The sequence below is a fragment of the Paramisgurnus dabryanus genome, chromosome 15 (assembly GCF_030506205.2).
Source record: "Paramisgurnus dabryanus chromosome 15, PD_genome_1.1, whole genome shotgun sequence".
Classification (NCBI taxonomy): Eukaryota; Metazoa; Chordata; class Actinopteri; order Cypriniformes; family Cobitidae; genus Paramisgurnus; species Paramisgurnus dabryanus.
In genome coordinates this window covers 10,910,656-10,933,255 of record NC_133351.1, presented here as the reverse complement: position 1 = coordinate 10,933,255, position 22,600 = coordinate 10,910,656, and the positions used below count along the sequence as shown (strand labels likewise).

The following is a 22,600-nucleotide window of genomic DNA, read 5'->3' as shown; positions in this document are numbered from 1 at the left end:
TTGGGAATAGATAAGCTTATTCACCGTGTCCCCAAGAGTTAGATAAGGCCATACATACCCTTTTCATCTCCATGTGTGCTGTAACTCTATCTGACGCACCCTCAGCTAGCCTAGCTTAGCACAAAGGCTGGAAGTAAATGGCTCCAGCTAGCATACTGCTCCTATAAGTGACAAAATAACGGCCACATTTTCCTATTTATAGGTTGTGATTTGTATAGTCACAGAATGTACAATTAACAAGGTCATATGAGACAAAGCATCCTTTTATCGTATAGGGAACTATATTGCGTGTTCTCTCTGCTCCTCACCACGGGGCTTCTCAGGTGCTGCGAGCAAATCACTCCGCCTAATGGTCAGGGTTCCCACTGGTCCTTGAAATCCTTGAAAGTTTGTGAATCTGGGTGAAAAAATTCAAGGCCATGGGAAGTTTTTGAAAATATACATACAAAGATACAGATCATTGAAAGTGCTTGAATCTATTTTATGCAGCATTCCCTGTGTAGTGTAGGATAATATCATAAAAATTCTAGACTTTTCAAGCACACATACTAAACTGTTCGCTTTAAATGCTTATATCTTCTGTATGCGGATGTTGATTCATACCAAAATGCTTTTTTGCATAGTTGTGTTTGACAAATGAAAACGTCTCGGGTTACGTATGTAACTGTTGTTCCCTGAGAAGGGAATGAGACGCTGTGTCTCCCTTGCCATACTTCCCTGTAACGCCGTCTTTGGCAATATGTCAGATAGCGATATACTTCCTGGCTCCTGCGTCACGCTGTCTTTGTCGTCAAGCCTCACCATTGGTTGAATTTGATATGCACATTCAGACGCACTTACCTCTGGAGGCGTCCCCAAAGTGTCACCGCAGTGACGCAGCGCGAGTTCCCTCGATGTAACCTTGCTCTCACTTGAAATGTGTCCCCGCATTTAGTCATTGAATTTGAGGGTATTGGATTCGGAACATCCTTGAAGGGCCTTGACTTTGAAGTTAACTAAGGTGTGGGAACCCTGAATGGTGCATTCACACCATCCGCGGTTGAGGCGGCAAAAACGCGATATTCGCGCCTAATTGGAAGCTTGAACATTTGAGTTTACATGCATGCGCGTGAAATTCTAGTCATACGTGACATTTGCTCAGAAATGTGCGTCATGGGAGGGTTTTCTGCGACTCCGCTCGCTTTCTGTAATCACGTCACTACTTCAGCAAGGTCCTGATTGGTGAACGTGGTGCGGAAATCTGCCAAAGTTCAGTTTTTTAACTCGCGCGCTTCCTGCGGCAACGCTCAATTCGCGCAGTATGCGCCATCCGCGCCGCAGGATGCCAATTACGTCTTTGCATTGACTTAACATGTAAATCACTCCCGCCTCTACTGTGTCTGGTGTGAACCCTGCATAAGTAGCAGTGCTTCTTAGACAGAGTTACGGCACGCATGGAGATGATAAAGGAATGTATGGACTTATCTAACTCTGGGGGATGCGGTGGATAAGCTAAAGTCCGAAAAAGACGGCACGTTCTTTAAGTTACTTTCAATTGTCTGTGTCAGCCAAACCGGGCACATTATCCTTCAAGTAGCTAAGCTATAAACATAAAATTTTATATGCTTAGCAAGGTTTTCCTCACACAGTTACTCTGCTTTGACAGTTACCCTTAAGAAAAGAAAACTTCTTTCTTTATTGTCACACTAGCGCCTATGTAGTACTCCATTTCAGGAATGGAGTCTGAGTCACCATTTCTGAGTTCAGGAATTTTTGGGCGGGCTAAATATCATGGCTTGATGACGTACTGGAGCATGACCCCCCCAACACAACCACAAATATCCATTCAGGTTAGAGCAGTATTTGAAAGCTGAAAGGGATGGTGGCTTTCCCGCGAGTGGGCGTGGTTTCAGCACCGACAGCAGATAATTTAGAAGAAAATCCTGCCTATTTTTCCAAGATTTTGAACTTATTTTATTAACTTGCCGTTTTTCTGTGGTGTGACAAACTGAGAACAAATTTAATATCAGACTTTGCACAGAACCAGGAAATAATGCAGTGCAACATATGTGTACCCTATGGATTAACAGTCCATAAACATAAACCCCCCCTCCATCCTTAAAGCGAAAAAATAGCCTCTCAAGGTCTTGCCGTTCAAGATTGATGCCTTTCATAATTCATGATCAATTTCAACCACATGAGATCATTGGATATGAGATCTGTGTATCGAACAGTTCATTTGATTGATGGCAGACTACTGCAGCTCGTCCAATGAAACATTTCAGCACTCTGTTTACATGCCCCGCCCCCTGTCTATTTTCCCCCATTAGGTGCATCTTTGGTGCATTGCTTACCATAACAGTCCTTTTATGTATTCCAATAAGGTGTGGTGCAATAAAAGCTTTATGTTAGCCCGATTTTTTTTAGCCTCGAGTATGTCTAGTCACAGTAAAATTTCATTCTTTCAAAGTTTTGCCTCAAAATACTAGTAAACGTTAGCATGTTATTTAGTCTTCCACATTCATGGAAGTACATTTTCAAATCAGTTTTATTTATATAGCTCTGAAAAACACTAAGATTAAACCATACTAGTAAGCGTAGTAATAATGTAACGTATAGAAGAGAGTTCTAAGTTAAGCCAATGTCAGCTGCCTCCCTCTGCGTTGAAAAAAAATCAAGCTTAGGTCAATGGATTTTTTTATTCAATTAAAACCCAAGATCTAATACACAAGGTAGAACCTGTAAAATGTTTCCAGAAATGATTGCCCCTTTTACCTTGACTGATGTCAGCAATGAAAAGAAAAGCAGAATGTTGATTGAGAGTCTTCAGTTATTTAGTAGATCTCAGACCGACAGAAATGTGAGAGCTAGTAAATCACACTCGGTTACTTTTATCATGAGCTATCAGGAGCTCTCATCTGGCAGTAGGCTTATAAAAACATTTTCATTTTTTACATTTTTGTATGTTTCAAATTAGATTTTGCATGAGTGTTGTTGATTTTAGCTTCCTCGCTTTGAAACTACATTGATGTATAGCTCTAGCGACATTTATGTTTTTATCACCCAATAAACACTAAGCATTATGTTCCACCGTCGACAACAGCAATTCCTCACCATCCGTGTTGCGCTTATGATGAATGTGCGACAGTCCAGCAATGTCCACATATATTTAATAGCACGGTTGCATTTTATGTGTGATTTTTATGCGAGATGTTTTTTCACACTAATAAAAACTGCACTTTCTGGACAGCTGGACCCATATACACACCAAAAACTGTGTGATTGCACCTTCTGTCTCTGATGAACTCGTCTATAAATCATACAGCCTTTACAAAAGCGAATACTGTGTAAGCTCCAGTGGTTTGCCTGAACTTGTTAGACTATCATGCTTAAAAAATAATAATAATAATATCGGAAGGTCAAGTAGAGCACACTGCATTGTGGGATACAATACAGCATTATTTATTTTGTGCCTCAAATGTAGAAGGTTTTCATGTATTTTATACCTACACATAAAGTACATTGTATACAATATATTCTTTATATTGCTGAAAGTACAGTAGTACTGGACAGTAAAATTTATATTAAGGTCTTTTTAAAATTATGCCAATTCTCGGTATATGATATTTTTCCATGCATGACCGGGTGTTAACCAGGGGCGGAGCCAGACATTGTAGACATTGGGGGCTAAGCCCAAATCTAGGGGTTTCAAAGCATGGTCCCCTGCTTATATTTTTTCTAGGGCCGGGACTCGATTAAAAAAATTAATTTAATTAATTAGAGGCTTTGTAATTAATTAATCGAAATTAATCACATTTTAATCACATATCAATATTTGACCTGAGAACATTGAGAAGTTATTTTTTCACATGGATTTTTAGTATACCATGAATAATGACTTCATAATACATAAGCTTAAGCAACAAAATATTGTTTATTTTTGTTCAACCAAGTCGTTGTACCCGGAGTCGGGCTAATGTCCACGCTAGCTGCTATATGTTTTGCATTGAGATGATACTTGAGGCTCGATGTGCTGCGGGTGATATGTGAATTCCTTGTTGCATAGCTTACACACAACCATGCCCTTATCGACGCTTCCATCCGTTTGTTTTTTATAAAAAAAAATCCCATCCACGGGGCCAACCAAAGCGATCTCATCAGCTTCTTCGTTCATGTTCACTGTGGTTTGTTGTTGTCTGAAGTCATGAAAACTAGTTGGTGCGCCAGTATAATCGGTCCGCCGAAACTCGTCCAATGAGAAATGTTCCGCGGTGCAAAAATAAGTATTTTAGTAAGTTTAACGCGTTATTTTTTGTGTAATTAATTAATCTTAATTAACGCGTTAAAGTCCCTGCCCTAATTTTGTCTCCATTCGCGGCAGCTTTATAAAGTAAATTTTTTAAAAATCCTATTACTATTTTTTAATCCTATCTTTAAAATATAATGTTACCAACGACAGTGTGCAGCAGAGCAGGCAAACTAGATCGTAGCGCTAACATTAGCCGTAAGCCATGCAGATAAATAATATATCAGTTTACACTATTTAACAGTTTTACATCACATAACTATAAATATACACTTAAAGGGATCGCACAGAGGGCGCGCAGCTCAGCGCCGCACAGGCCCGCGCCATTCTAAAAAACTCGAAAAACAATTCTTTCTATGAGTATACGCCCAGCTACGACTCAGGAAGTTGCTCAAATCCCTGTCGCGCTTAACATAGGCTGCGTCCGAAACCGCATACTGTATAGTAGGTACTGAATTAGATGAAGTACCTACTTACTTGGCGTTAAAACAGTAGGTACTGTATAGTTTGAATCCTGGTAGTATGAATGAGATTCGGACGTACTACATCCGCCATGTTGCTACATCATGCGACATACGTCGTCATCACGTCATGTCATTTCAGCGCGAAATCAGCCGCGTGCCTCTTCTTCTTCGTTGGATAACTCCTCGTCCGGGGCATCATGGGATAGTGAATCGTCCATCGTATGCACTCTGCAAAATCTAACCGGAAGTAGTAGGTCATCCGGGTACTTTTCGCATACTGTTTTTCAAATACTATGTATTCGGACATACTACTCGCCTCGCCTACTGCTTTTCGCGTACTATATAGTATGTAGTAGGCGGTTTCGGACGCAGCAATAGTGTTGTTGGCTTAACGTTGGCTGCTAACGTTTATTTTGCATTTTGAAGTAGATGCTATCTGACGAAGCTAGCGCTATTTAATGTGCACTTCTGGTTTACGATACCTCCGAGTTGTCCTAGACGCAACGCTATGCTGAGCTGCGCGGCCGGTGTGCGATCCCCTTCACACTAATATCAAAGGCACTGTAATAATAATGACACTTTGAAAATGCATTTACTGTTGGGAGATTCAGAATATTATTTTGCCTTCAACTCGCATCTCTCATTTGTTTTCACTGGAGTGGGGGACCGGAGAGTTTAAAGCTAAATACTGTAAAGTACAAAGGAATGACACAGTCTACAATTTTACTAATGTGTGCTCTTGTGTCCTCAGCTACGTCTGGAGATGCCTATCTGAAGCTTCTGTCTGATGTTGCCCAGGCCGTGAAAGGTCAGGGCACCATCGCCTGGGTGAATTGTGGGTAAGTCTCAATTGATCCTTTACAGTAGCTTTCCTATTTGAACCCTGTTGGCTGAGGTTTTTGACTTTATGACAAGCTCTGTGTCAGCAGCACTTGGTTAAAACAGTTGTTGAGCTGTGTAATGAAATATTAACTGGTGGCATTTGTGTATTTAAAAGGAAAGCTCAAATATGACGTCATGCACAATTTGCAATGGTATACACAAAATGAGCATAAAAATTACTACATGTACTACAATACATAATACTGCTTCATATCAATCATAAAACATGCTAGCAATGCCAAAAGTTTGATTACTAGGGAATGCATGTACTAAACGGATGTAAAAAAGACCTAAATGCAAGTCATTTTAAATAAATGCGTAAATTAAAATTAAAATCCCAGTTCAGCTTATGCACCTGTCACAGCTCAGCGTCTCTGTCTGTCTGCTTTGAGAAAAGACAAGTCTACATATTTTTTTTTCTGTGGACAAGAACTTGGTCATGGATTGAGCATTGTCCGTATTCGACAAAATGGGAAGGTCAGAATCTCGTAAACCGAATGATCTGATGTAATTTCTCACTGAATTAAATAAGGTGACATGATTTTTACAAATATTGTTTAGATAAGCAGTCAGTTTTACCTCTTGCACCTGGGAGGCTTGCACTTTAAGATTTGCAATTTGCGATCTTGATTCAGCACGTTCGCTGCACTGCACATTTAATTGAGTTTCCCACCTGTCAGACAGGGAGCCCCTCTTTGCACACCTTGCTCGGACAGCCTATCAGGCATTACGTGGGCCATGGTTAACACTAATGATGTCGTCTCATGCAGCTGGGTGAGGACGGTTGCTGTCAGAAATGTAATTTAAATTCATCTCTTTGAATTTCCATTAGCATGGGGCTTTAGATCAGTCCTGAGTCTTCTCTGCTCCTATTTGTCTTTATGTAATACATTTTCATGCTCATTATCGTTCAAGAGAGTCGTATCAATAGGGAGATGTGGTTTTCAGGAAATTTGTAGGTGTATGTGGGATGTCAGCGGAAAGGGGTTATTGTGAGTCTTTTCTGTTTTCAGGTTCTGATATTCACAGAGGCTAGAGAGGAGAGGGCTTTGTTTTTGTTTGGCTCTTTGTTAAAGATAAGGTTGTCTATTACTGAGTGTTCACATGGATGACATTCTAAGGGGACATATTATGAAAATCTGACTTTTTTATGTTTAAGTGCTATAATTGGGTCCCCAGTGCTTCTATCAACCTAGTAAATGTGAAAACGAGTAACTTAGTACACAGTAACTTAGTTTTGGTAAACCATTTTCTGCAAGCATGTGAAAAAATAGGTCATTGGAATGTGGCTTCCCTTGTGATGTCAGAAGGGGATAATACCGCCAATTAATCTGCACTATCCAACCATGCCACTGTCATTTAGTGCAGAGATCAGCCCATTGCCATTTAAAAGGACACACCCAAAAATGCCATATTTTTGCTCACACCAATAAAGTGACAATTTTAACATGTTGTAATAAATGAACTGTGGGGTATTTTGAGCTAAAACTTCACATATGTACTCTGAAGACACCAAACATTTATTTTACATCTTAAAAAAGTCTTGTGAAATGTCCCCTTTAAAATATGGTGGGTGGGGTACAGGTATACAGATTCATTTCCAAAAAATTGGAAATTTTCGACAAGCCTTTGTCGAGGTTCAAGACACATTAGTGTCAGAAAAACCATCATATGAACCATAACTAGCATTGGTGTATCGTTACACCCCGAATATTAATAAATCCACAAATATGATCCTTTGCAGTATTGCTAAATAAATAGTCTGTTTGATCAGGTTCTCATTTTCACATACCATAAAAGGTAACATAATAACGTTACACGATTATGAATCTTAAACTCATTTTAGCAGCAGATCTCATAGCCCTTTAACTTCTAAAGTGATTTAAAAGGAGCGATCGTTCTTACTGTCTGATTCAAGTGTCTGTCAATGGATGATAAATGTTTAAATGTGCTACTGAATATCTAATTGGATGGTTTTGTTGTTAGTTCCTGGGCAGTAATCTGGTCTGATGTTACATTTTATAAACCTAGATTACAGCTGTACGTCAGTGGATAAAATCAGGAGTTGGTGGGTACTGATATACGCACACCTGATCTGTCAGATGTCTTAATTATTTGAATTATTTGAAAATAATATATCGGCCGATGATGCTTGCTATGCTTCTCAATAAATTACGGTGAAATGCTGCTACATCCAAAAGCCAGAGGGCGCTCTTGTGCAGAAACTCAATATGCGCTGCAGACAAAGAACCATAGGCTGTCTCCCAATATGTGTTCTTCAGCGATCTTGCGTCCTTGGCCGTTTCTCAATATGCATTCTTGTCTGTACTTGTGTTCTTGTGGACCAAGTACTGTTCCAAATCAAAGTTCATATCAAGCCCAAGTTCACATTAAATCCCCGGAAGTGTTCTTGATCTGCCCATTTTATCGAGGATGCATCAGAGGAGACTTGTGTGGACTTATGACAGCGAAGTTTCCCAGAATGCATTTTGCGTCAGGAGTTCGTTCTTCAGAGTCTGAACTTGCAAGTTCGAACTACGAAGGACACAAGTCCGAGTTTAACAGTCGAAGTTCAATTCCAATTCTCCAGAACGGAAGTACAGAGGACGCGTAAAAATACTCGGGGGAGTTCTTGATATCGAGGATGCATCGAGTGCAGACTTGCGCGTTGAAATCTGGGGAGGTCACGTGACCAGCAGGAAGATCGCACACATCTCAATTCTCACAAGTGCGTTATGTGTTCACGCGACCTTCTGAGTTCGTTCTTCCAAGGTCGCCTGGCAAGACCAGTCTTCACGAGAATGCAAGTCCGTTCTTTGTGTTCTTAGAATTGAGTCGCATTACCTCCTTTGGTGTGTGCATTATTTTCTAAATAATTTAACGGCCCATCATCAATTTTTCTTTACGTAATTGAAATGCCTTATTTTTACAAATGTAGCTTTTCCATCTGAGCTCATAATTTCTTATCTGGTGACCTGTGGCTCGGAATTAAAAAAGGGTCGAGTTTATATGCAAGTACAGACAGCTGAACATGTTGTCCGTCAGGAAACTGTAGCTGCGGCCCTTACATTAGCTTATTGCTGTGGTCATCTGTCGCTTCCCATGAACGGTCGTGTATTGCTGGAAGAGCAATTTATTTAATGTCTCGGGACATTAATTGTATCACTTCAAGTTTTTGGCTGCATCAATTTGCATGACAAATGCCCCTGGAGGGCTCAGTTTATAATAGAATAATGTGATTATAATCCTTGTTGAGCATAATTTGCTATGACTTAATGCCTGCTTTTGCTTTAGAGTTTGCACAAAAAAGTATGAAGTTAATAGATTGTGCTTGTAGACTTTGTACCGAACATGGTTGCTGTATACTTTGTTTTCCTTGCATTACAGCAGGGTTGTGCACCCTTTAATATTAAACTAAGAATGGTTTTAAGTAGCAGTCTGAATTTAAATGAGTATGAACCACCCATAAACATATCAACCTATTGGATTATTTTCAGAAGCATAGCAATGAATTTGATAATTATGTTATACATTTTTAATATTTAAATGAATTTATGTCTTATTATATTTAACAAATGCACAATTTAATGGAAGATGGTGAAAGGACACTTCATTATGCTTACATTTTAGCCTGAGGGCTTAATTAGAGCATGATTCAACAAAATTCTTTGTTGGCTGTATTGAATTTGTTTAATTACAAATCAGTCAATTTCATCTTCCTGTTTACCAATTCAGCATCCTGTCTCTATTTCAGTATAAAAATCCAGTGCATTATTAAAAGACCCAATTGTACTTTTTATATTCTGAAACTCAACAACTGCTTTTTTATATGGCTGAAAGTTTATATATCTTTCTGTGTTTTTTACCTCAGAGATTCAGAAGGCCGTAAACTCTGTAAAAAAGTCAAGGTAGACCCCAGCTCGAAAACCAAAGGAGTCGAAGTCCTGCATTACAAGTAAGAACAGTCTCTGTAAAGATCAATGTAAAGATGACTGACTGTTGAAGGTTATACTGGATTATTACTGAGAAGCTGCAGCTCTAGGCATTCATCTTTTAGTGTTGTGTTGCTTACAGGGATGGGACCTTTCACATCGAATACAACAGACCAGCCACATTTAAGGTAACTCCTTAGTCATTGCTTAATCAAACGTAGTGTCCCTAGCCGTGTCCCAATTCGAATTCTGGATGCTTCAAAGGACGTATCTTTTAAAAGTTCAGCCTCCGAAGTCCACAAAATGACTGAAATGAGATGGTCAAGCATTCTGAGGATCCATATAATTGCGTCACCTACTTTACGCTCTCAGCGGGGAGATGTTTCTGACTTATTAAAGGAATAGTCTACCCTTTTGCCATATTAAACTATGTTATTACCTCAACCTAGACGAATTAATACATACCTATCTTTTATCAATGCGTGCACTGTACAGTGCATTGTGAATGTGTTAGCATTTAGCCTAGCCCCATTCATTCCTATGGTTCCAAAAAAAGTTTTCTTTTGTGGCACCATACTTACTGGTATAACTCCTCATGTAACAGTCTTTAAATAGGGAAAACACGGAAGTGTTTGGTCGCTTCCCTGTTTGGTACCATAGGAATGAATGGGGCTAGGCTAAATGCTAACACATTCACGACGCGCTGTACAGTGCACGCATTGATAAAAGATAGGTATGTATTAATTCGTCTAGGTTGAGGTAATAACATAGTTTAGTATGGCAAAAGGGTAGACTATTCCTTTAAAATAAATATGGAACCAGAAAATTTTATTTTAGAAAATATGACGCGTTAATGTAGATTAAACTAACCAACAAATTAATCAACCTTAGAAATATACACAACACACGTGACATACGCAGAACTTTTTAGAGTGTGTAGAGATTTTAGCATGGATTCATGTGACGGTTTTGATATGTACCCTGTCACCAACACCAATGAAATATTGCAAAGAAAAAAATAAAACAACAAAACAGCTAATGTATTATTAAACAATATATTTAATTTTGTTCAATGTAAAAACCTATAATAACCCTGCTCACTATCCATTGTTATTTTAAGCCACTGAAGCACCAAAGCCGCAGGCCCTTTGGTTTATAAGCAGATGAAGCAGACGTGCCTCTCAATCCTTTTTCTCACCTATTTCATTCCCCATGCGACTTTTAGCTCAATTACGGCCAAATCTGACGAGGCGTTGATGAATGGCTTTGGAATGAGAGGAACTGTAATGTGAATATATGTTAAAAATGAATGAGCTGGACTCTGTAGGATGAGTCACTGATGGGGCAATGTTCACTGGCGCCACTGGTGTGGAAAGAATGGGGAGTTCTTATTAAATCCACCTGCTGTTCACATATTGCTCTTCATTTTCCCTCCAGTATATCAGAAAAGGTTAAAGCTCCCACCATTAACCTTTAAAGTCATGGTAGTGCTTAACTTTTTATTTCCAGAATAAATAGACTGGTAGATAAATTAGTTAGTGAATACCAGTTTTAATGGTTTGTAATACAAATTTTTAGCAATAGTAAAAATAACCATGCTAATGTAGATGGTTCTTTATTTACAAAGTTAAATATTTTTATAAATTCATGAAACCTTATTTGCATTTACCTGACAAACTGTCAACTCTCATTTACGTTTAAAGCGCTGTCTTTCATGTTTTTCATGTTTTCAGCTCTAGCCCGACCTGTAAACGTTGCTTTGTAGATGACACTAAGTACCGTATGGCTAGCTCACTGACAGAATGTTAAATGCTTTCTCATTTTAAGTTGCTTTGGATGAAAGTAAATGAATGTAAATGGAAGTACAGCATTCCTTAAAGTATTTTTTTTTTTAAACAAATGGCTCATCTTTCTGCTCTTTGTGGAGATTACAGTCATTTTCGTAATTTGCACACCAATACTTTAATGGCTGCCGGCTTGTTACAACCGTCATTACTGCCAATACTTTAGAGAGACAGCATCATTTTTTAGTACCAGTATTTTGACATTCTTCTAATGATATAATTAGATCTGTACCTCTAATTTTACATTGATTCATTATTCGTTTAAAATAAGTGCTGTAATGACATTGTCTTTCGGGAAAGTTAGGCAAAGTTTCTTTGCAGTGAAAATTAAACTTTTTAAGTTGCTAGTAATTTTTTATCCCTTCTCATCACTTTTAGTCCATGGTGGCTTTCCTGAAAGACCCTGCAGGTGCCCCCTTATGGGAGGAGAACCCTGAGGCTAAAGACGTTGTTCACGTTGAGACAGAAAAGGCAAGTATCACCACTGCACCAAAGATCAGCAGTATGAGTATTTATCAGTCGTGGGAACTTCACACAGGAATAAAGCATGTAGCCGAGTGATCTACAACAGAAGAAACGGCCCATTCCTCTCTCTCTAGAGGAAGAGATGGGCTGTTGGTCTGTGTGACCAGGGCTGTCTCCGAAAACTAATGTAGCTGACTTGTTGCCTCGCTGCCTCATAAGGCAGTGAATTTGGCGGCATTTGTGCAGCTCTGGAAAACACATTCGGACAGCCTTCATATGAAGTGTAACAGAATTCTGTTTGAAATATAAACCGAGACCACCTTTGTGATAACTAATCCCATATTTGAAAACTACAATACAATTTGTTTGTTTTTTTTAAGTTATATTTTTTGGCCAGTTTTTACCTTTATTTAACAGTGATTTTAAGAGGCCAGGAAAGTACAGGGACGAGGGAGGGGTATGGGATTGAGCTGGGAATCCTACTCGGGTTGCCGAAGTGTGAAAGCACCACATGTCGGAGCGCGGCCCACTACACCATCGGCTACAACAGAATACAATTTTTTTTATAGAGATGCAATCTTAAGATGTAAAAAGTGAAAATATAACCTTATTTACACTAAATTTGTGCTCTAGACGCTTTCTTGGCCATCATTAAATTTTTTCGAACCTGACCAGGCTCGACCAATCACATTCCCTACGCACACCCACGCATAGAATTGTAGGATAGACGATGAAGGTATCTCAGGAACCAGGAAGTAAACCAAACATTGCATTTGGACGTGATGCCTTCATGAAGTTTTTTTTATGTTATTCTCATTAAACCTGTCTCGCTCATATGTCATCATATGTCTATTTTTCAAAGATGTTTTGAATTATTATATTGATAATGTGAAATAGTCATTAATTTTTTTATGTAATTAAATATTGTGTTTTTGCACTACTTTTATGTTGATACAAATAAAAAGCAATTACAATTAGGGATGCACCAATACAAAATTTCTATGCCGATACGATATTCAATTGCGCCCACAAAATAAATCAATTTTTTTTTATTCAAAGTTTGGTCAAATATGGATACACCCAACTGTTGGGTTATAAATAACTCTATGTTGGGTTGAAACAACCCACCTGTTGGGTTTGTGCATATTTAACCACTTATTGGTTAAAACAACCCAACATTTTTTGTGTACTTATAAGGGCATCTACCGACATGATAGATAGCCAATGGATAGTTTTGCTTTTTACAAATTTTTGTCTCATGAAATACTAGATGTTCAGAGCATACAAACGGCAAAGCTGTTGTCATTGTCACCCAATTCAAAATAATCACACAGCATGAGTTCTGATGCTTTTACCACTCATTTTGATTGCCAGGATGTTCTCCGCCATGATTATCGGCTGTTTTAAACAATTGGCCAATGTTTGATAGTGAGAAAAATTGCTTTCATCTGCCTATACCAATTATACCCATTCTTAAATGAAATCCACATTCAAAATAATAGTTGTTACACTGCAGTATTACGAATATGGGACAACGTTCCATGTCATGAATTTTCACAAAGAGCTCCTAAAAAAAGCTTAATTTTCTTTATTAAAAATATAATTATTTCCTTTTTATTTGTATTATGCTGTAAAATCTCCATAGCATATTTAAAACTTCAGATAAATGTGCAGGACAGATATTTTCGAAATGTTTGAAACATCCTTCAGGAGCTCATTGATTTCCAATTGTTTTTCTTTTGGGTTTTGAAAAACAATGTCAATATCCAGAACTTTTTCTTTGAGGTGTGTAATGTAGTAATAAAGTAATAAACAATGCTAATTAAAGAGGCCTTAAATCTGTGCATCGTACTTGCAGTGAGGTCTGTTTGCAGGTTTTGAGATCATCTGAAAGTCCTCTACAGGTTATATTTGAACTCACTGACTTTGTGCTTTTGGCCCACAGGACTTTCGTAAACTTCTAAAGAGAGAAGAGCGGCCCATCCTCATGATGTTTTACGCCCCATGTGAGTCACCTTCGTAGTCTAGCCAGTAATCATCAGCCACATGATGCAAACTGTGTGCAATCTTACAAAACTTGACATGTAAAACTAAAAATTATGTTGCAGATTTAATTCTTTGGATGAATTTTGTGCAGTATGCTTGGTTGAGTCAATTTGAGGTGTGAATGTAGTTGATGTATAAAGAAATCTTATATCCGTCCAGGTTTCTTTGCATTCCTCTCTCTACCTTATTTATCTCTGTCCTGGTTCCTTAACATTCTAGAGGAACCCAAAAAAGATCAGTTCATATCTTGTTTAGATCTTCAGATATGATCTGTAACATATGATCTGTTAATTTTTAACATTATTGACTTTCTACATGAGCTGGGCTTCTGACATTATTTTTTTTCTGCATGCAGGGTGTGGGGTGTGTAAAAGGATGCAGCCCATTTTTCAACAAGCAGCCACTGAGACGAAAGGAAAATTTGTAAGTATCATGAAGTAGTATAACATTTAATAAATATTTTTTGGAAAAAGGATTGACCACTGTTCAGAGAAAGTCTGTAAGATGGCCAAACATATTGTAGCAGTAGGTAAAATTTATATAATTTACCATTTACTTTATTGGCAAGATGAGAAATTCAAAAATCTTTAAAAAAAAACTTGTTTTAAAAGCACACATCAGGTTTATTTCAATGCACATATTGTATTTGTAAATTTTATGCAATAAAAAATTAAATTTGCACCATTTTTATGAAAGTTAAGACTGAATGGACCTGAAAATGTCAAATGGTTTAACCGCCAATTGTGCCAAGGAATGAGAAATCTTAAATATTTTATCCACCTTGATCATCAAATCATAAGCATAATCATAAAAAAAATAATAATATAATTTTATTAATAATTCTTAAATGTATATTTGAATGCGTTTTTGTAATATTTGTCCTGACATTATGCTGAAAACAGCACTGTTTTCTAAATAATCGTTGACAAATGGTGTAAAAATGTATGTAAAAAAACTCCTATTACACTTAACTAGATAATTATATTTAATTCCACATTTTTATGCATATATTTATATTTTCATTTAAAAAAATACTTGTTACACCAATTGACACAGACCGGTTACACCACATTGACATTTTTGCAATTATCCCCCAAATATTCTTTCAAAATTAAACATAACCAGAAATTTTAGACTTGGTCCTCAAAAAAGAGAATGTATGCAAGTAATCTGCAAATTTATTTTGAAATTTTACCCTTTTACGTTTAATTGAACCATACGGACACAAAATAATTAACGTCACGTCATTGACCCATTAATCAAACTTTAAACTCATAATGGGCTTAGAATACAATTGAGCAGCTCAGATGCAAAAGCTGCTAAACACAACCTCCATCAAAAATAAGATAATGATATTAACTGAATGCTCTTGGCACGTATTATACATTCATCAGATAGCCCGACCTCAGGCTGTTCAGAAATAACAGTTTTAGGGAAGAATTTATTCAAAGCCATGTGCACGAAAGATTAAATAAATGAACGACAGCACACAAAATGACTGTAGATCACATTCAAAGTTAGGTCTCTTGTGAGTAGGGTCAGAGCAGGGCACAAAGTAAAGCTTTTTGGCTCTATCATTCAAAAAATATTTATGCTAGATCAATAATTTGTTTACTCAGTCAATACACACATCTCTGCTACAAATGAACACTTAAAGTGACTGCTTTTACGCGCTAAATCTCTAACTTAAATAAAAACACTGAATGGTAGCCGGGGTTTCCAAGGCAGGATCACCTTTGTTATTTTTTTAGGTTTAGTTATTAAAATGTTTTTTTTGTGTGATGTTCTGTAGATCGTGGCTTTAAAATGTTATGAGGAATAATTAAACAAATGTTGCCTTACATTTTACCTTAAAAATATATAAATGCAACGTCAGTTTTGTCTTCGTTCATCACTTGAAAGACAGTTAGAGTTATCAGGCTCTAAAATTAGAGCCTGATAAAAAAACTGCTTATTTACAGGAAAACATGTCAGATGCACTTAGAGGGTTTTGCATCTAAACTCCTCAGTTGTGTAAAGCATAGTGAAGCAAGTAAATGTGTGTATATTTCAGTTTTTAAGGCTTTTGACTTAAAACTATTGATTACAAAAAAAATCATATTTTGATATACAGTATTTTGACATCATATTGATGTACTCCACATAGTATGTCATAGCCATTTAATATTGATTGTCTTATTTCCACAGTTAAATCTAGACCATCTAAAACAGTTTACTGTAACTGATACACTTGTTGAATTACTAACAGGTCGGATGTTTTGCAAAACTATTGATGTCTGTTTTTTGACAGAACATTTAGTTTCTCTCATTAGAGCGAGAGGCAATTTTATCTTAAAGCACTTGTGCTGATTTCATAGTATAGTTATTGGATGTACTTCCTGCTGTTGAAGTGTACAGTCAAGTATGGATTATATGCCAGCTCAGCTCAATATCAAGACCCACAATGCACTTGACTACATATTTTCTTTCTCAGTGTTTTTATTATCTGTCCTTCTGCTCTTCTGCTCATCTCAAAACTCACAGAAACACACTCGGCACATTTGCACTGACTCACTGTCGTAATCGAATTTGTATCTTTATGAAAACCCCACTGTTGGTTTTAAAAGTGTCCAGGAAGCTAACTAAATTCATTGCACGGCTGGGGCTACAAACATTTTTCATCTTTCCTTTATCTTCTAGTAAACTAAAAACTTGATATCGATCATCACAAGGAAAAAAATATTTCAGCAATATCTATTTCTCTGACCTCAGACTGATGAGTGCGCACTACAGGAGCTAGTAAATAAGAAACTCGTTTAAAGATTTGCATAATGAATTGGTGGCTTGCTGGTATAGACGTGACGCGAGTAGATTTGCTGCCTCCTGCGTTTCTGAGTTTCCACATATGCGTGTGGATAGAAGCTGATAGCGCTGCAGAAACGTTGATGGATTTGGGAGGTAATCGCCGGTCAGCAGAGTTTGTCTACGCATTTTTCATTGTCCTGACGGATGCGTTTGTGGTGCCGCAGACGATTTGTGACTTACTCTGTGATAATGCGCATTTATTTTGGAATTCATCATCAAATATAATCTGCAGTTTGTTTGAAATAAGGGCATATGTGTTATATCATTCGACTTAGCAGCGAGATGCACTGGAGCAATGGCTGAAATTTAATTTACTATAGTTTGCACCCGTTTAAAACCGTCTGCAGACACTGCAGACTAAATTTACTTTCCAAAACCAATTTTTTATTTTATTTTTATTTTTTGTTGGGACTAACACATCAGGTCAGGGCTGACAATGGTCAGCAGAGAGAATGCCCTGTCTCATGTCAACATGTGCCACACTTTTTTCCACCTCTACCGAGCCTTATGCTTTTGCTCCTAGGATGCCATAGATTTTTATTTTCCTGTGTTTGTGGTTGTCGACAGGGATTGTTTCTTTAGTGTCTAATCCAATGCCTGTGTGCAGGTGCTGGCAGGGATGAACGTGCATCCGGCGGAGTTTGACGGGTTGAAGCAGGAGTTTTCCGTCAAGGGCTACCCAACCTTCTGCTACTTTGAGTAAGTTTTTGACAATGGTGTTCAAACAGGATTTGCTTTAAAAAGTTGTGTGACATGGGTTAGATTGGCTAGCACACTTTTCTCATGCTGAACAAGATGCTTAAAGGGATAGTTCACTTAAAAATAAAAAAATCTATCGTCATGTTCTCGCTCTCATGTTTTTACAAACCTGTATAAATTTCTTTGTTCTGATGAACACGAAATTCCCTTAAGATATTTTAAGGGAATGTTTGTAGCCAAACCAATCAGAGGCCTGATTGACTTCCATAGAGGGAAAAAATAATAGAACTTTATAAATTTTACAGATTATTTATTCTTAAATCCACCAATGTTTTTTTTATTAGTTTTTATTTTATTTTTATTTTCAAGTTTAGTTTTAGTTGGTTTCATTCGATTTTGTTACTTTTAGTTTCATTTTTATTTTGTGAACACATTTCTATTTAGTTTTTATACAGTTACTATTAGTTGGTCATTGGGCAATACCAGTAGTTTAGTGTGCTATAAATGCCAGGAGCAAATGAGATGCAAACTTAGCTAAGCATGCAGATTAAATGGGTTAAAGCATAGAGATGCCTAAAAAAAGAATTGGATTTTTTATTTTATTTTTAACTATTTGTGTTTTTTGAATGGTAATCAATAAAAACACTCACATTACATTAGTAATTGTATTTTGTATGCAGTGGTTGCAGTTAGATAGCCATTTTGGTTACAATTTATCAAGCTAATGTTGCCAACCTGAATGGAAAATTATGTGTTTAATATTTCTTTTTCATGATTATTATTTTATTCCAGTTAGTTTTTCAATCATGGTTGTTAGTTTAGTTTTAGTTTTTCAGGTTTTATTTTTATATTATTTTATATCAGTACTCAAAAAAAAATTATATATCGTTTTGTCTTAGTTTCAGTTTTAGTTTACTAAAGTAACCCTGGGGTTATATATCCCTTTAAGTCCTGGTTTGTGAAAAGACATGACTCGAAAGCCCTGACACTTTTTCATTGTTTTGTTTTTATTTTATTTTTTTAAATAGATATTGGCCAAAAGTAATTTGTAGCTGAAAGGTGCTTTTGTAAAAGAGTTGTAAAGTTTCCGCTCATGCCCTATTAGAAGAAATTTTAAAAATGTACAGGAAATGGCATGCTTGCTCTAATGTTTCTTTTTTTAAGAGTGTTGTACATTCATGACATATTTCCTCTGAAGGAGACTCAGAATGGAGACTGTTTGTTCTGCACTGCAATTATGGGACACTGTCTCTGTCTCATTCACAGCAAATGCAAACACTTTATTTAGTGAATTTTAAAATGCCATTGCACGTTAAAAAACTTTAAATAGTTTCCAAATTGGGCTTATTAAAAAAGAATAATAAAAAATGCCCCCATTTTGACTAATCTGAAAAAAGGGGCAAGCTTTTCAATTGGATCCGCTTCTACTTCCTTTTTTAATAGGAAATGCGTCAACATTTTTCAACAAGTTCACTTGGAACTTGAAGGTCATTTACGGTATTAGTAACTTTTAAGACACTATTACAAAAGCAATAGAGTCTATTGTATGATTCTGTGGTTATTCTGTTTAGATACGAACCTTCCACATATCATTTTGTTACTCATTTTTTAAAATTCTATCATCATTTACGCACTACCATGTAAACCATTTACAAACCTGTATACATTTTTTTTGTTTTGCTGAACACAAAGGAGGATATTTTGAGCAATGTTTGCAACCAAACCGTTTTTGAGCACCATTGACTTCCACAGTATTTTCTTTCCTACTATGGAAGTTAATGGTGCTCCTGTTTCCTGATTGATTAGAAATATCTTCCTTTGTGCTCAGCAAAACATAGAAATTTGTACAGGTTTGTAACTTGAAAGTGAGTAAATGATAACAGAATTTTCAGTTTTGGGTGAACTATTCTTTTAATTCAAGAACATTTCTGTATTTATTTTGTTCCCTTGCGCTTGTGATTCTGTGGATTAGTAAAGAGCACAAAGGCTTTTAGTGGAGGATTCTGCTAAGAGCCCTGGACCCGATTGCTTCATTAGCTTTGAGTCAAATGCTCATTTAAAATGTTTAACTTGGACAGCCAGAGGCGAGCAGCACTCTTGGATGTTGGTGGTAATTTAGTGCTTTGGTGTCAGTACAAATTTCCTGAGTTGTCTAGTGCAATTTGTGTTGGGAAAATAAGTGTTAATAAACACTCCTATTTAGCAAACCCTTTAAATAAAGAAACTTTTTTCGAAAATCAGTGTTAGCAGATTTAAACCAAACTGTTGTTTTGCAAAGTTTTGGTGGATTTTAAGATTTTTTCTTAAAGGAAACAGAGGAAATCTTTAGATGTAGTGAGACATGAGTTGAGCTGCATGATATAGAAGAATAATACGATATACAAAAACTTGCTAAGTAATGCGGTATTTGATATGCAATGCTTTAAGTTAAAATCTATTTTTACTATATTAAAATATATTTTAACCCTAAAGTTTCACGTTCTTTCTGATTATTGCTCTTCATGTGACAGACCACACAGCTACACTCATGCATGCACAGGCATTGACATTTACTTGTCAGTCTCTATCTGCATCGACTGATAACTAAATATGATTTTAAAGAAACCATTGCAATATATGCATAATTCAATAGGTACATTTTATTAATTACAATATATGTGAACATGGACCACAAAACCAGTCATAAGGTCATAAGATTGCTACATCATCTGAAAGGAGAATAAATAAGCCTTCCATTGATGTATGGTTTGTTAGGATAGGACGATATTTGGCAGAGACCCCAACTTTTTAAAAATCTGGAATCTGAGGTTGCCAAAAACCAAAATATTGAGAAAATCTTCATAAAAGTTGTCCAAATGAAGTCCTTAGCAACACATATTACTAATGTAACTTATTCTTTATATATATATTTCACTAAAAATTACCAAAATATCTTTAATGGAACATGATCTTTACATAATATCCTAATGATTTTTGCCATTAAAAATACATTGTATTGACCCATACAATGTATTGTTGGCTATTGCTACAAATATACCAGAATGAGTGTCACGGTGCAACATGTCTGTAACATGGGCTATTCACTAGGACACTATAGGAGTTTATAAACTAAATCCATTGGTTAACTGGTTGCACAGTTGATTTGTTTGCACCTTAATGATTCACAGTGATCTTATTTCTGCTCTTTTTTCCTGAAAGGAAGGGAAAGTTCTTGCATCACTATGAGAATTACGGAGCTACATCCAAAGACATCGCTGACTGGTTGAAAAAGTGAGTAAACGAATGAGCCAACAAAACAACTCTACAGCTGCACAGCAAACATACTGTCTCATACCCTTTATTCTCTTAAAGGAGCCATTCAGACTAAAATGAAAATTCGGTCATTGTTTGATCACCCCTCATCTGGTCCAAACCTGTATTTGTCTATGGATTGTGTTTAAAGAATACCTATGCAGCCCTTACCATCCAAGATTAGTTCATAATGAGAGAGTTGCATATATCCCTCCAGAATTGTATTCTCACCTTTACTAATGCACTTTGCACATGGCTGTGTACTGTGGATTGCTAGTGTAAGTCTTGTGGGAGGTCTGTGATTTGCTGCTTCTTTTTTAGGAGACGCACAACCAGGGTTTAAACTTATGAAATCCAATCAAAGATCCAGAATGCTATTGAAACACACCAGTGGCTTTCCTGTTATCTATTAAACATGTTACCCCTCGAACTCCACCTCCTCACAGAGCCCCCCAAACACATAACAAATCCCAATTTAACCCCTGGAGACAACCTCTTGTCTCCTTATACTCTAGAAAAATACTGTTGCTTTATGGGCAGTGGGCACGGAGCCTGTTAAGACACACATGTGAAATACGGGCCTTTAGGGAAGCTCTTTTCGGTCATTATGGGCGTTTCCCTCCAGATGCACCGAGTTGTGCACCAGTAATGTGCAACATGATTAGGTGTTTTTCCCAAGCCATTTGGAGAGCTTTAAGTCATATATTTACTGACTGTAGACAACAATGACATAATGACTATTCAAGAAATCTGTTTTCTTTATGTATCTTCCCACAGTCCCCAACCTCCACAACCTAAAACTCCAGAGGTACCTTGGTCAGAGTCAGATTCTGCGGTTTTCCATTTGACCGATGAGACCTTCGACACATTCCTAGAGGAGCATCCTTCTGCCTTGGTCATGTTTTACGCCCCTTGTGAGTAGATCAGCAACTTGGTCACTACTGTTCCTTTCCAACTATTTGATTTATATAAAAGTGCAGCATTAACCATCTTAATATCAACATGTTCGGTTGTCTCCCCTTCATGAATTCATGTGTCCCAGTTGTCAAAACTAGCAAAAGCTCTTTATTGTGTACTGTAAATAGAAGCAAATTACAAGCAGTAGAACAGAGAGTGCTTAAAGATCTTTAATTATTTAAGGCTTATTAAGGCAACTCAAGTTATCCGGCAAATAGGCTGCATTTGCACTGTAATGCTCAATGCACAGAATTGATGTGTTGACGCATCAAATAATTTTATTAAACCTGTATCTGTTTATCATAAATTATATTTGTCACACATGCAGTGTGTGCACTGTTTTGTTAGTTTTATTCTTAAAGGAATAGTCCATTTTCTTAAAAGAAAAATCCAGATAATTTACTCACCACCATGTCATCCAAAATGTTGATGTCTTTCTTTGTTCAGTCGAGAAGAAATTATGTTTTTTTGAGGAAAACATTGCAGGATTTTTCTCATTTTAATGGACTTTAATAGAGCCCAACATTTAATACTTAACTCAACACTTAACAGTTTTTTTTAACTGAGTTTCAAAGGACTCTAAACGATCCCAAACGAGGCATAAGGGTCTTATCTAGCAAAACGATTGTCATTTTTGATAAGAAAAATAAAAAATATCCACTTTTAAACCACAACTTCTCGTCTAGATCAGGTCGTGATGCGTGATGTGACCCCACGCAATACGTCATGACGTCAAGAGGTCACAGAAGACGAACGCAAAACTCCGCCCCAGTGTTTACAAATGTGTTGAAAGAGGACCGTTCCTACGTTGTTGTATGTCAACTGATACTAATTAATGTCTTTGTGTCAGTTTATTGTTTACAATGGTCCGCAAATTTGCGTTTTATATAT

At 36.9% G+C, this 22,600-nt stretch overlaps 2 protein-coding genes across 2 annotated transcripts in view; one reads left to right on the top strand and one right to left on the bottom strand.

Moving 5' to 3' along the window:
* hspbap1 (hspb associated protein 1) overlaps positions 1–22,600 on the bottom strand; it is a 464,289-nt gene that overhangs the window by 315,126 nt on the left and 126,563 nt on the right. The window lies entirely within an intron of this gene.
* The window catches only part of pdia5 (protein disulfide isomerase family A, member 5), a 61,554-nt gene that overhangs the window by 11,260 nt on the left and 27,694 nt on the right, over positions 1–22,600 (top strand). The window contains exons 3-11 of the mRNA XM_065251987.1: positions 5,501–5,588; positions 9,503–9,586; positions 9,706–9,751; positions 11,786–11,878; positions 13,818–13,878; positions 14,274–14,341; positions 17,370–17,461; positions 20,660–20,731; positions 21,530–21,666. Coding sequence (XP_065108059.1) covers positions 5,501–5,588; positions 9,503–9,586; positions 9,706–9,751; positions 11,786–11,878; positions 13,818–13,878; positions 14,274–14,341; positions 17,370–17,461; positions 20,660–20,731; positions 21,530–21,666 — 741 coding nt within the window. The remainder of the gene's footprint in view (positions 1–5,500; positions 5,589–9,502; positions 9,587–9,705; positions 9,752–11,785; positions 11,879–13,817; positions 13,879–14,273; positions 14,342–17,369; positions 17,462–20,659; positions 20,732–21,529; positions 21,667–22,600) is intronic.